Raw genomic sequence first — 13,600 nt, 5'->3', positions numbered from 1 at the left:
CGTATAAATCATATAAATGGTGTAAATAGTATAAATAGTATAAATAGTATAACTAGCATTAATTGTATAAGTAGTATAAACAATATTAATAGTATTAATAGTATGAATAATTTGAATAGTATTAATAGTGTGAATAGTATAAATTGTATAAGTAGTTATTAATAGTATTAATAGTATTAATAATATTAATAGTTTAATAATAGTATTAATAATATTAATAGTTTAATAATAGTATAATCTTCAATTGGTTGTATAAATTATTGTATTTCATTTGGATATAATTTATTGTATTTTAGTCTATTCTACTTTATTTTATTTTGTCCGTTTTATTTTATTGTAGGGTAGGTGCGATACAAGGTGATCGACCACTTGTAATCTATAAGGAAACCAATAAAGTTCATTCAACCATTACTTCGCCAACACATCGGAAGAGGACTGAGAAGATTATGGCTATCGGACCTCAATGAAGCCTGAGAGGACTCTTCAGTGGAGGTTTCCTCGTCATGTCGCTAAAGGAGTCCGCGATATGGACTCCCTGCAGCACATTTGCTTATACAGAATATAGATACTCTGATGGCCAATTCAATAAAGTGAAAAAGAAGGAAAAGAAAAAAATATAGTATAGGAGGTCGCCTTCTTCAAGTCGGCTAACTCTTTACTGGTACTGCTGGGTCATTGGTGACCGCCGACATTTTACCATCATTTTAAAGTTGAATTTCCATACTATTCTTTTATTTTGGATAGGAATGATTGACTGGAAACACGTTTGCTTGCTTTTGTTTTTTTAGTTCGAGTCTATTGTGACCTATTGCTTCGTTTTCATTTTGTAGTACTTTTTGGGGAACCTCGATCATCCGGATCGCCAATGTCCGACTTATTAATTATTTTAATTCGTTTCGCATGATAAAGAATTCAATCTAAAACAATGCATAGCAACTAAATTAATTGTATAATTGTACAGCTGTGAAACTGTCAGGTAGTCGTCTAATTAAGTAACTACATAATTATTCGAACAAAGGCTGATTCGGATAATCGAGGCTCTACTGTAAAAGCTTACTGTCCATGCTTTTTAATTATCGTGTACGCTAGCTAAAATTAGAACTATATTCCGCTGGAATTCGCATTCGTGTACGTTTTTTGTTTTCGGTCTATTATGACCCGAGCCATGTATGTCATCGCTTAGCGATGATAATCTTTATATCAGTTAAGGGTTGATTTACGGGTAGACAAACGAGTGGACTTTGTGTTTTTTATTTTTCAAACTTCTGTTCACGTGTCCCATAATCGAATACAGTGGAACTTCGATTATCTGAACTAATCAAGATTCAAATAACAGAGCAGTTATTTAGGTACAGAATGCTAGATTAAATTCTACATTAAAACATTGACTTTTTTCATTGTGTCTTCTAATCTTTAAAGCAACGTATTGCATTGGTTCTGGCATTTATAAGAATTATACTGGGTGTCCCAGAGTTATTGTACAAGCGGGAAATGAGGAGTTCCTGAGGTCATTTGAAGTAACCTTTTCCTCAGCGATAATGCAATCCGCGGCTTCATTTATGAGTTATTAACGAAACACAGTGACCAATGAGAGGCGAGATCAGCTGGTGCGAGACGGCCGAGCCAACGAGTGGTCGAAGTCTAGTTCCGCTGATTGGCTCAGCCGCTTCGTGCCAATTGAACTCCTCATTTCTCGCTTGTACAATAATTTTGGGACACCCTGTATATTTCAATGTAGAATAAAAAGATAGGTTATTAAGGTTATTAAGATCTCAAGAAAGAGAAAAGAGAGAGGGAGAGAGAGAGAGAGAGAATGGTCGTCTGTCTTATACCTAGCGGGATGAAAGGCCCAGCTTTTGCAAAGGTCTGTCGGGTCATGCGACTGGAGTTTTCCCGGTACAGTCAACGAGTGATTAAGGCAAAGAGGGACGATCGAGAAGTAAAATCGGCTTTTATTCAAGCTGTAACAAGTTTCCAACTTGTTACAAGTTTTTAAGTAGCCTATGTAATTCTGTTCTTAATCAATGTTATCTATCTTTTAATTTTATACAATAAATATGTTTTATAAATTTATGTTAAAATGTATAAATGATGTTAAAAACCCTGTCACAGTTTAGTCTGTACGACATACGAGCCAAGCGGTAAGCCGACTTTGTTTATAGTACACGATTATTCATCGCGACTCCTCTTTGTTTATTTTGTCCGCGATATCATCTCATGCATTTTACTGGAGATTTACATTACTTAAATTGTTCCACAATAACGTCAGAATTAGCATTTTGAAGACTTAAGCGGCCTAGATTGAACTTTCAGGAAACACAATCGACCACCACACTCGAACTACTTATTGCGATATTGAAGGGTTAAAACGAAATATCCGGAACCCTTGCGAGTTGAAACACTTCCACGTATATGTGTGTCTCTTACATTTGTGTGTAGAGGGCCTCGGTATAGTAGGTAAACAAAGTTTCACCCTCAAAAAGATAAAGATAGAAATGCAGGAAAAATGTATGCTCGGAAAGAAGAAAGGGTCGACTAATTCTGAACCGTTTCCCGTGATTTTATTAGACCGTGAGAGATAGGAAAGGCTTGGGTTCGTTTCAGTCACAGAATTGTATAGAAGCTTCTATACAGACAAGAGCAAAGACTGTCTTGACAGTATAATGTATAATGAAAGCATAATGACACCAAGAATTTCATTAGAAGAAAATAATGTCACATGTCGAAGTACTATATGTATTGATACCATTAGTATTAAAAAAGAAAACAGTTTTCATGGACTTATGAGAATCTCGATTATCCGGATCTGTAATGTCTGTAACGTTTTACCGCACGAGCACGTTTCTCATGTACATACATATATCGTTCACGTTAAGACACTGCACAGGCAACACTATTTATTGTACAAACCAACGAAGTCTTAATGTAACACTGTAGTTAAGTAACTGGTCTATTATTCAAACGCTTCTGTTTGTCTAACTAGTCCGGACAACCAAGGTTCTATTGTAATTGCTAATGGAGAAGACCGGACACATTACCAAGCAACAACGGCGTAATAATAACTTCTGACCTACATAAAACTTGTGGCAAAAATGGAGTTTAACAGAGCCGCTACCGATTTCGCTGACTCTGTTGCCGAGATCATTTCGTACAATTTTTGTTAAAAGAAAGTGTTACATTGTGTTACACATTGCGATATCAAAAATAAATTTCACTGCGTACCCGAGTCCTCGCGAGACCGTACTTGCTAGGTGCAGGTGCACCGAAGCTCACGATATCCGCCCACCCCCACTAGAAACGCTACAGGTTCCTGGAATTTCATTTATTCGCCGCAAGTTTATTCGAAAATAACGAGTCTTTATTTTACATGTAAATACACGATATCTACAGAATATTAACTCCAAAAATATACAATATTTCTAGCGGTGATGCTTAATTACGAGTTTATTCTGGAATTGTGTAGCGTACAATATCACGAACGAAGGGATATTATTATAACTCAGTCCCAATCTCCCAACAGATGATCATACAATCGAGTAAGTACCCCTACACGCAATATCTTACACTAAAATTTAACGTCATTAAAATATACCTTAGTGGTATATATATACGTTGTAAATGTGCTAAGACTGGAATATATAATTAGGCAGCGTTTATTAATTCCTGGCTTGGTCGTAATTAGCTATGTACCAATCGACGCTTTCTTTAATGGCTTGGTCGAATGGCGTGAACTCAAAGTCTGGTAAATATTTCCGCAATTTCGCGTTGCTCGCGGTCTTCTTATATTGTCCATCGGCTGCGGATAAATTATATTCTATTTTTCCTTTGAAATTGAATGCTTGTGCGATTGCTTCGGCCACGTGCGCTATTGTGACTTCTTGGGACTCGTCCACTGGATTAGATTAGAGCGAACAGTTAATTGAAAACCATCGTTTAGTTATACTATACCTTGTGCTGTCTGTGTACCTGATAATATTATTGGCTCCACAGATTCATATTCTCTTAATACCCATATTATCAATTTGGCTAAGTCTAAGCTATAAATAAATTGTCTCAAGGGTTTTCCAGAACCTAATACAGTAAATATCTTGTTTTCGGTATTTCCTTAAAAAAAAATGTACACTCCCTCAGATTACATTCTACGTGGTGTCTGAATACTAAAAAATTAATATGAAACATTTTGTACCAGTTTTAATTAAATCGTAAAGTCTTCTCATCAATCCTGGTATAACATGACTAGCACTTGGATTGTAATTATCATTTGGTCCGAATACATTGCAGGGAATAATACTGGTATAAAGTCTACCATGCTGTTCATAATAGCCTCTATTCAATACATCTATGAGTCTCTTGGCATGACTGTAACCATAATTTGATGGATGCGGTGGGCCATTGTGAACCTAGAAGAAATTTTTAATATAAAGACAGCACATTTATGCATATGATATTAATTAGAATTTTACAAAATATTACCATGGTTTCGTCGATAGGATATGTAGTCTTGTCAGGAAATATACAAGTCGACAAACACGAGACAACTTTAACAACTCCATTCTCATGAGCCGTTTGTAATACATTATCGTTCATGCGAATATTATTCCTCTAAATGTTCAAGAGATGAATATTAATTGATGCAATGTCAACGAGACACTAATACCTTTGATTTCATGTTAATTACCAGGAAGTCCAGATTATGTGTCATATTGTGAAACAAGCCACCGACCATGGCAGCCAAGTGAATAACATGAGTAGGTTTGTGTTTTTCAAATAATTTCTCTGTGCTTTTCTTGTCACTAAAAATTAAAAACACATTTATTTCTGATAATCTACAAATTTAGAAAGAGTTTCACTCTCAGATGGATTCAAGCCTTAAGTAGTTGATTTATAGTAATGTAAAAGATAAGTTACCATAAGTCCGCATCTTTGGAGCTTGTAAATATCCACTTTTCATTTTCTTTTTTATCAGTTCCAATAATATTTTGAATACCTTTACCAACTAGCCCTGTTCCACCAGTTACGAGTATAATTTTTCCTTTTTCAGTCATCTTTCATAGAATCTATAGATAAATAAAAATTTGGATATTAAAATCTAACCTAAACAACATTTAAACCTTAGACCATATACATACATATATATGGTCTGAGATTTAAACAAACATTTTATAATAATACTTTCAATAGTAACATGCAAAAACAGAACTTGGTAGCACTCGTCATCGCTGATCACGTGGCAATATTAGTGTAAACCTAAGAATATGTGTCTTATAAAAATTATTTCACACATTGAAAATACATAGTACATTTGTAGCACATTCATGCGAGAATACAATTAACTTATAATAATTTCGTGACTTACATGTAAGAAATGAAATAGAAAGCAAATAGCAATTCATTAACCAAATATATATATATAATTTGCCACTGACAGAACCCGGAAATTGATAAAAAATTACGGATCTAAACGACGATACATAAGACAGGTATCTTGAATGTGGGGTAGCCATTCGTTAGGGGCAGGTGTGGAGTTGCTGCTTTCTGCGCCCGCCACCAGATGGATACCTTCCAATAAGGGATGCCAAGTGTGGGAACTACCTCCGGCGTTCACCTCTAGATGGATTCCTTTTCCCGCAAGTAGCTGATCCGTCTCAGTTTGAAAAACTGAAAAGCTAGAAAAATTTTATTTACGAGTCCTCTAGCGGACCAGGACGAAACGCTTCTCTTTCTTTTCTTCCTCCAACCCTTCCAGCTGGTCGGATTACTTTATTCTGTCATCTTGTATGGTCAATTGGTGTTGCCATTTTTTGTATAGTTACACCAGCTAGGGATTTCCAGATCAATCTAGTTATGTACCAGAATAACAGTTATTTTTTCTTTTGTACTAAACAAGGCGGCTGACGTTTTCATTTGGTTTACGTTTGTTTTCATTTGGAATTTCGAATACATCTTTGGTGACCTCCACCGTGCAGTTTAGTTTCAGAATACAGAGTTTCCGAGCACTGTTTATAATATTTCATAATATCGTGAGTTTTTCATAATTATTGAGGATTCAGGTACGGTATATTTTGAATATTAAATCAGTATAGCTTAAATACATAATATAAATGACTATACAGCTACTTTTTTGTTAATTGTAAACTTATATTATGCTTATCACATTGTATTAATTATTATTTCAGAAATAGATAGCAACATGACTGATTTTAGTAACAGTGCGATTAATTTTACAACTGGTGAATTCTATCCAGGTAAAATATACATTTAATTGTCAATTATTTTAGAGAAGAGACAGTCTACTAATAGATACTTTGAAATGCTGAAAATGTGCTTTTTCAGTGCACTTTACAACTCATTTTACAACTCGAATATATTTGTATTGTTATTTTATTTGACCTTGGTGAATGTATTATAATGTTGGATATTATTTTAAGAACAGTTGATATCAAGACTGAATTTGAAGAAAAACCTGGTCCCATTACTTTCAGTGGAGATACAAGTTTTGTACTCAGTGAAGGTAATGTATATGTTTTTTGAGTAATATTCATTATAGAACTATGATGTAAATATCTATATCTTATTTCTGTGCTATTGTAGTTGTGCATTAATTTTGGACAGCTTTGGGCAGAACTTTTACCAACGTGTAGAGCTTTTACTGTCCATACTTCGAAGTTGGGAGACCAATAATTTTTTTCCACGAACTTTGGTCATTTACCTTTCAAATCTATAAATAAATAGAGTAGTGGTCGTACGTGGGTCAGTCAAACTTTTACTTAGCAATGAGAAATCCTACGCAAGGTTGTCCAAACTGATTCACAAATGAAACATGTCATATTTCCAACTATGTTATTCTTTAGACATACATTTCTAACTATATTTTATAAATCGTCTAACGATTCAAATTTTATTAGCAAATTCAGGGTCAGATACTGATAGCAGTGTGCACCCGCCACCTGTAAAAAGACGTCATTTGATGCAGTTGTGCGATTCGTGGCTGACAAATCCCTTTCTTGCATCATGGTTGGGAAAATCTGATAAAATCCCCTATGGAGCGGAATGCCTTGTGTGCGGGATACCACTGCGAGGAGGGAAGAATGATCTTCTAAGGCACAGCCACACCAAAAGACATACAGAGTGCATGGTCTTAGCTGGAATGCAATTCTCAGAGTGCATGTCTTCCCACAGTGGTAGTGAAACTAGCGGCATCGAAGATAGGAACTCGATTAAGAAAACAGAGATAAGATATGTATTAGACATAGTGAATCATGGTAGAAGCTTTTATGCGCATAAACAATATTTTCCTATCATTCAGGCAGCGCATGCTGATTGCGAGTGTGAAAGTCTCAGAAAAATGAGACTGAAAAGAACTAAAATTAAGGCAATAATAAAAAATGTTCTTGATAAGACAATCATAGAGACGAGGACGAGAATATTGAAAAAGAAATACTTTTCGGTACTGATCAAGGAAAGTACAGATTTATCTGCCTTATGTGTTTTAGCCCGATACACGCATGAGGGAAAAATAGAAACTTATCTATTGGAATATGTAAATATTCGAAATGCAGATGCAGAGAGCTTATACAAATATTTTGAATTTGCATTGGAAAAATATCAATTGTCTATGAAAAACGTAATCGGGATTTCAATCGATACCTCAAGCGTCACGTTGAAGAAAAAAAAATCGTTTGTTTCGCTGTTATTAAAAAGCAACCCTAACATTGCCGTTTTTCCGTGCATTTGCCACAATATACAGCTGCTTGCTTCCGATGCGTGCGAACATCTTCCCAAAAATTTAGCTAAATTAATGTATAAGGTCTACACCTATTTCTCGCGAAGTTTAAAACGGCAACAGCGATTACGGGAAATACAAACGGAAATGAATCTGGCGATGCAGGAGATGCTTGAGCCATCGAAAACAAAATGGTTGGCAGTGTCAGAATGCGTCGATAGAATATTAGAGCAGTGGGATGCGCTCAGAAACTATTTTGAGAGGAAAGTGCGTGGCATGTATGAAAGTGAGTCGGAATCGGATGTAGCAGAAAGCTCAGATATGCCAAGATTAAGTATGATATCTACAGAGATAATGAATAGTTTGCGCAGTTTATACACCAAAGCATTCTTAGAGTTCGTACAATTTTCATTGAATATAATAACAAAATTTAATCAAATATTTAAATCCTCAGAAATCTTAGTTTTCAATGTGTCGAAATATTGCGATCAATTTCTGCAAGAAATAGGCAGTAATTTCATTAAGCACACGGTTCTGGCAACAGCTGAAAATTTAAGTGAAATAGATCCGTTCAAAGTTGAGAATTTATTGCCTCCTGAATCCATTTATATTGGTGGAAAAGCACAACGTACAATAGAGGAAATTAAAGCAATGACGACCGATAACAAAGAACAAAACAGACTTACCAAATTTTATGAAAGATGTCAAAAATTTTATCAAACGGCATACAAAGGAGCCGTGAAACGATTGCCGATCAACGATGCCTTCTTGAAGGCTCTGGAGTTTCTCGATCCTTCTGTCGCGTTAGACATCGAGAAACACACGAATCAATTAGATTGTTTGATAACTAAATTCGGGGAGAAATTTGACTGGACAATAATTCGAGACGAATGGCACGCGCTTGGATTTTTAACTATCCGTGATAAAGTTCTTAAAGAGCAATTAATGGGTTTAGGAATTCACGCCTTTTGGCAGGAAATTTATAATATGTCTGACATTGGAGCGAAAAGAAGATTCGAAAATATTTATAATTTGGCAATGACGTGCTTATCTTTGCCTCACTCGAACGCAGACACCGAAAGATTTTTTTCCATGGTCAGCGAAATAAAAACTGCGGATCGTGATCGACTTAAATCCGACACGATTGCTGCATTATGCAGAATCAAATTAGAATTTCAAAATACCGGCACAGTATGTTCGAATTATATCATAAGCGATGACTATTTAAAAAATTTTAATCAAGATATGTATAAAATGGAACAAGTACCCAAAACATATAAAAATCTTATTGGACAAGAGACTAGCGACAGCGAATAATATACATATTTATAAATATGTCTGTATATTGGGTGTTCCGTATCACGCAGCATATGGAACCCACTTTAGGAATAGATTCTACACATAAAAACAATAACAAAAGTTGTTGTGAATGTGAGCAAATACAGTGCGTTAAAAAAGAAACTCACTATAATTGAAAAACAAAGTCAAAGAGGATACAATATGTTTATATGAACTCTGTTTTATTGTTTTCATGTGTAGAATCTATTCCTGAAGTGGATCTCACATGCTACGAGACACCTTGTATTGTATGTGCAATGTATTATATTGTAAACATATTTATTAATACTCATATCCATATATATAATTTATTATACATAATACAAAACATTTTGAGATTGCATTCATTTAACTAAAACAGCGTGTTGTTCATTCTATTCACTTTAGGCATAATGATGATATAAACATTAACTGAAATTTAATGTCAGGAAAAGTTTCATCAATATTTTATCTTATAAAAAGATTACTGAAAATCATCCTTACTTTAACAGTTAATTTGAATCTCCCTCCTTAATGAGACGATCGATAAACTATCGATGGTTTAGTTGAAACAATCGAAAACTATCGATGGTTTAGTCAAAACAATCGAAAATTATCGATGGTTTAGTCGAAACAATCGAAAATTATCAATAGTTTAGTCGAAACAATCGATACTATGTAATATGAAGATAACGAACTGTGAAGTTAACCATAGATGCTTCGAGTTTCGAGCAATCAATTCAGTATTGATGCCATTGATTAGTGTCAGTTTAAATTGCACGTGCAACCTCGGGGAATCTCTGCAAGCTTCTGTTTTGTAGAAATATTAAGAAGAAGCACATTATATTTAATAGAAGATTATAAATTAAATGATCACAATGGCTAGCACTGCAATGAACAGTAATGCTCCGCAAATTCAAATCAAATTTGTTACCAAACAAGAACAGTAAGTAAACCTTACGATTATTTTTTGTGACAGATACTAAGAGGTTAATGCATTATGCTAAACGCATAAACAAAATACATTTGACAACATACATTCTTTAGAGTAACACAAAACAATTTCAATATTATGTACGCTCGATACAAATATATTTACATAGTTGTTTTATCAATTCCAGATACGCTGTTCCAGATTTTCCATTGTCCGTACATGCGGCTATTGTGCCGAACGAATTAAATACTCTCGTAAATGAACTTCTGAAAGGTATACCGTCTAGAACTATTGTATGAATTTCAATGAATCATGTTCACCGATGAAATGCTTCTATTTGTAGAATCAGGCAGTATAAAAAACGATGTGGAGTTTGATTTTTTGGTATGCTCGCAGTTTCTGCGCTCCTCACTATTAGATCACATAACAGAGAAAAGTGTTTCTACAGAGGATGTAATAAATGTAGAATACATCGAGAAATATCCACCACCGGAACCTCAAGACTGTCTCATACATGACGATTGGGTATCCGCTGTTGCAGTTCGTGAGAAATGGTTACTTTTATAGCTTATCGACATAGAGCGACAATAATAATCCACATAATATTCATACAGAATTATGGTTTTGATAGGATATTAACTGGATGTTATGACAATACATTGCACATCTGGACGTACAGAGGAAAACATCACCTTGTAATTCCTGGTCACACATCACCAATCAAGGCTGTAGCTTGGATATCGTTGAACGAAGACACTGCTAGCTTTGTTAGGTAAATCACCAGTAGTAGCATGGGTCTGTTCAAATAATTTCGATCTATAATAAACATGTACACAGCGCGTCACAAGATCAAACAGCTATAATATGGGACTGGAATATCGCAGAGAACTCTGTGGACTGTATACATGTATGCAGAGGTCACGAACGTGGACTCGAAGCGGTTAGCGTTAATTATGACAGTACACTTCTGGCTACAGGATCTTGGGATACTATGGTGAAGATTTGGTCTACAGGTGGATATTAAACAAAAATATTCTAAGTGACTGAACAGCGTATAGCATACGATTTATCCTCCTACTGGTGTTCTTAGCTACTCAAGATGAAAACGAAGATGGTGAGTCTACATCGAAACGATCAAAATCAGAGCACGGTAAAACAAGAGTAAGTTTAATACGCATAAATGCGAGAAGCGCTAGTACGATCTATAAATTTTGTTATTATTAGTCTCTCCTATTATTGTGATTTTGTAGGTGCCCCAAAGAACAATGAAAGGTCACAAAGAAGTCATCAGTGGTATAGTTTGGTCCGACAAAATGGAAATTATAACGTGCGCGTGGGACCACACGATAAAAGTGTGGGATTCAGAACTAGGTGGTATCAAACACGAACTTGCTGGCAACAAAAGCTTCTTTGATATAGATTACTCGCCATTAAATCGCTCTGTAATAACAGCGTCCGCCGATAGGCACATTAGACTGTACGACCCAAGGTCTACAGGTACACTCAGAATTTTAATTTTAATTGTCAGTTACTGTGAATTCTACAAACTAAATGTAATTACTTTCAGAGGGCACGCTTGTGAAAACAGTATTCACGTCTCACACGCAATGGGTACAATCCGTAAAGTGGTCGACCATAGATGAGCATTTATTTATTTCAGGAGCATACGATAACGACATGAAACTTTGGGACACCAGAAAGTATGATAAATCAAATTATTAGTAAATTGTGTAAGGTTTTGATTAATTTAAAACTGTTTGTTTCCAGCCCGAAAGCACCGTTGTATGACCTATCCGGTCACGAAGACAAAGTGTTATGTTGCAACTGGTCAAATCCAAAATTCATGGCGTCTGGAGGTGCAGATAACACCGTCAGAATATTTAAGATAACGCCGCTATAGCGACCCAAAAAATAGCGTAATTTCGAAGATTTTCTGTGACAATATTGTAAATATAATAAAATATCTGTTTAAAGGTACTTTTTCAACATGTTTTGAAGAATAATTAGAATTTCTTATTTAACTTTTAATATGAATTCCTATATCTGTGCTATAATAGCCACTATTATTTCTCGCAAAATAATACAATTTGTTCTTCAATAAAATTTATTTTATACACATCGACGAACAACAATTTTAATTGTAAATAGAAATTGCACAATAAACGGAAGAAAATATCAAATCTGAAATATAAATATATACATTTATTATTATTACTATAAGCATTCGTTGGAGAAATTAAGAAACAATTGTTATTCCATCTTATTATCACTTTTAAAACATTCTTCTAAATAAAAACAGATATTGTCAGTTATTAGATTGCATCGCATTTGAATCTTGTTGCTTGTTCTTTAATCCTAAAATGATGTGCCTAATGCCAGGTATCCAAGGACTGCACAGGCTGGCATGCTGCATCATCAGTGTCAGATGTATCTGATCCGCTTTATCAGCATTTCCCTCTTGTAGCGCTGTAAACAATATTTTCTGTCGTCTCTTTGCATAGTCAAGGAAATACTGCATCCTTGATTTCCATATAAATCCACATAATACCAACCTTTCGACAAATCTAAAATATTCTTACATATAACATCACTTAATTTATCTTCCACCCATGCAGCTTTTAGCGCATCTAATCTTCTTTTCACTTCCTCAGCTTTAGTTTTACTCATATGCTCATCGATTGCAGTTTGTAAACTCGCTAATACTTCGTTCAATGCCTGTTCCTTGTCAATAGTCATTGCACTCGTACTGATTTCAGCATCTGCACTGGAAGGAGGTATCAAAGGAGGATGCGACGCTGTTGTCAAATTAATGGAAGATTGTGGCAATGGTGGCATAGACGTTGACGGACTTGATACTGGAGTCTCTTTATTGGAAGTTTGTGGAGAAGATAATGGAAACGCTACCCTCTTGTTCAATACTCGTTTAGTGGGCGTCGTTGTGGAACTTTGCGTGCCGGAGTATGCCCATTTTGGAGGATCGTTCCATCCTGGATCATGCCCAGGTAATAGAACCTTTTGCAAAGAGTGGTTTTTATCTGCGACATGAAAATTCACTTATTACACAGGCCATTCGAACGATTGTACACGATTATATTTTTATGCATACGTTTTCACAGTTAAGTGTCTGTTAAACTCAAGGAAAACAAAGAAGTATGTTAAAATATTCATATTACTTGTCTCGTTTTCATTCATTCTTGTGGTATAATCTTCCGGTACTACAAAAAAAAAAGTATAAACGGGGACGAGTACAATAAAAAATTACAATTTACATTTAATTCTGTATTTGTTTACATCGACATAATCCAACGGATCTGTTCAATATTGAGGTGTCACTAACCCTGCTGATCCTGTAACTAGAATCTAGTTATCTTGCGCGCTGTGATTGCGCAGGTTCGCAACATTTCGATCTTCAATTTGAATTCAAAATCGGATTAAAACGATAAACTTGCATTCGTGGCTGAAAATAGAATAAATTTGCGACTTGATAATATTACACGATATAATTTCGACAAAGTCACTGCGACGTTATGAGCGACGTGAAAAGCACGAATCATTAAGTGAACAATGGATCATTAGATCATAAGATAATGGATCATCACATTAAGCCTGGATCAGTAGATGATATT

General features: G+C 35.1%; 4 protein-coding genes across 7 annotated transcripts; 2 read left to right on the top strand and 2 right to left on the bottom strand.

Moving 5' to 3' along the window:
- Positions 1-3,336: 3,336 nt before the first annotated feature.
- Gmer (GDP-L-fucose synthase-like protein) lies at positions 3,337-5,499 on the bottom strand. Of its 2 annotated transcripts, none has more exons than XM_033479381.2 (7): positions 5,357-5,499; positions 4,909-5,057; positions 4,679-4,793; positions 4,474-4,602; positions 4,187-4,400; positions 3,967-4,104; positions 3,337-3,892 (listed from the first exon to the last, which is right to left on the bottom strand). In XM_033479381.2, the coding sequence occupies exons 2-7, from the start codon at positions 5,043-5,045 to the stop codon at positions 3,657-3,659; spliced, it is 969 nt and encodes a 322-aa protein (XP_033335272.1). In that variant the 5' UTR covers positions 5,046-5,057; positions 5,357-5,499; the 3' UTR covers positions 3,337-3,656. The 2 variants fall into 2 exon arrangements, with proteins under 2 accessions (XP_033335272.1, XP_033335274.1); XM_033479383.2 differs by lacking the exon at positions 5,357-5,499 and adding an exon at positions 5,177-5,195.
- Positions 5,500-5,763: 264 nt separating this feature from the next.
- On the top strand, positions 5,764-9,419 carry LOC117225674 (uncharacterized). 2 transcript variants are annotated; one of them, XM_033479378.2, is made up of 4 exons: positions 5,764-6,050; positions 6,177-6,245; positions 6,434-6,511; positions 6,906-9,419. In XM_033479378.2, exons 2-4 carry the CDS (start codon positions 6,191-6,193, stop codon positions 9,038-9,040), a joined length of 2,268 nt encoding a protein of 755 aa, XP_033335269.2. In that variant the 5' UTR covers positions 5,764-6,050; positions 6,177-6,190; the 3' UTR covers positions 9,041-9,419. The 2 variants fall into 2 exon arrangements, with proteins under 2 accessions (XP_033335269.2, XP_033335270.2); XM_033479379.2 differs by having other exon boundaries at positions 6,429-6,511.
- A 124-nt stretch (positions 9,420-9,543) lies between these two features.
- On the top strand, positions 9,544-11,951 carry LOC117225675 (ribosome biogenesis protein WDR12 homolog). Its single transcript, XM_033479380.2, has 9 exons — positions 9,544-9,986; positions 10,162-10,247; positions 10,318-10,528; positions 10,606-10,746; positions 10,812-10,987; positions 11,065-11,135; positions 11,225-11,471; positions 11,542-11,674; positions 11,742-11,951. Exons 1-9 carry the CDS (start codon positions 9,910-9,912, stop codon positions 11,872-11,874), a joined length of 1,275 nt encoding a protein of 424 aa, XP_033335271.2. The 5' UTR covers positions 9,544-9,909; the 3' UTR covers positions 11,875-11,951.
- Positions 11,952-12,156: 205 nt separating this feature from the next.
- Positions 12,157-13,452, bottom strand: LOC117225677 (steroid receptor RNA activator 1). 2 transcript variants are annotated; one of them, XM_033479386.2, is made up of 4 exons: positions 13,312-13,452; positions 13,148-13,189; positions 12,527-13,009; positions 12,157-12,440 (listed from the first exon to the last, which is right to left on the bottom strand). In XM_033479386.2, exons 2-4 carry the CDS (start codon positions 13,164-13,166, stop codon positions 12,280-12,282), a joined length of 663 nt encoding a protein of 220 aa, XP_033335277.2. In that variant the 5' UTR covers positions 13,167-13,189; positions 13,312-13,452; the 3' UTR covers positions 12,157-12,279. The 2 variants fall into 2 exon arrangements, with proteins under 2 accessions (XP_033335277.2, XP_033335276.2); XM_033479385.2 differs by having other exon boundaries at positions 13,266-13,406.
- Positions 13,453-13,600: the final 148 nt, after the last annotated feature.

The sequence above is a fragment of the Megalopta genalis genome, chromosome 14 (assembly GCF_051020955.1).
Source record: "Megalopta genalis isolate 19385.01 chromosome 14, iyMegGena1_principal, whole genome shotgun sequence".
Classification (NCBI taxonomy): Eukaryota; Metazoa; Arthropoda; class Insecta; order Hymenoptera; family Halictidae; genus Megalopta; species Megalopta genalis.
The sequence above is the reverse complement of the archived record's forward strand: the minus strand, read 5'-3'. Positions and strand labels throughout refer to the sequence as shown.

Coding starts and splice junctions, on each gene's coding strand:
- Gmer (XM_033479381.2), bottom strand. CDS start 5,045: ATGACTGAAAAAGGAAAAATTATACTCGTAACTGGTGGAACAGGGCTA. Junction 4,794..4,908: donor TCCAAAGATGCGGACTTATG/GTAACTTATCTT, acceptor TTTAATTTTTAG/TGACAAGAAAAGCACAGAGA. Junction 4,401..4,473: donor ATCCTATCGACGAAACCATG/GTAATATTTTGT, acceptor AATTTCTTCTAG/GTTCACAATGGCCCACCGCA.
- LOC117225674 (XM_033479378.2), top strand. CDS start 6,191: ATGACTGATTTTAGTAACAGTGCGATTAATTTTACAACTGGTGAATTC. Junction 6,246..6,433: donor AACTGGTGAATTCTATCCAG/GTAAAATATACA, acceptor TTTTAAGAACAG/TTGATATCAAGACTGAATTT. Junction 6,512..6,905: donor AAGTTTTGTACTCAGTGAAG/GTAATGTATATG, acceptor AAATTTTATTAG/CAAATTCAGGGTCAGATACT.
- LOC117225675 (XM_033479380.2), top strand. CDS start 9,910: ATGATCACAATGGCTAGCACTGCAATGAACAGTAATGCTCCGCAAATT. Junction 10,529..10,605: donor GTTGCAGTTCGTGAGAAATG/GTTACTTTTATA, acceptor TGGTTTTGATAG/GATATTAACTGGATGTTATG. Junction 11,136..11,224: donor CAGAGCACGGTAAAACAAGA/GTAAGTTTAATA, acceptor GTGATTTTGTAG/GTGCCCCAAAGAACAATGAA.
- LOC117225677 (XM_033479386.2), bottom strand. Junction 12,441..12,526: donor TATTTTAGATTTGTCGAAAG/GTTGGTATTATG, acceptor TATTGTTTACAG/CGCTACAAGAGGGAAATGCT.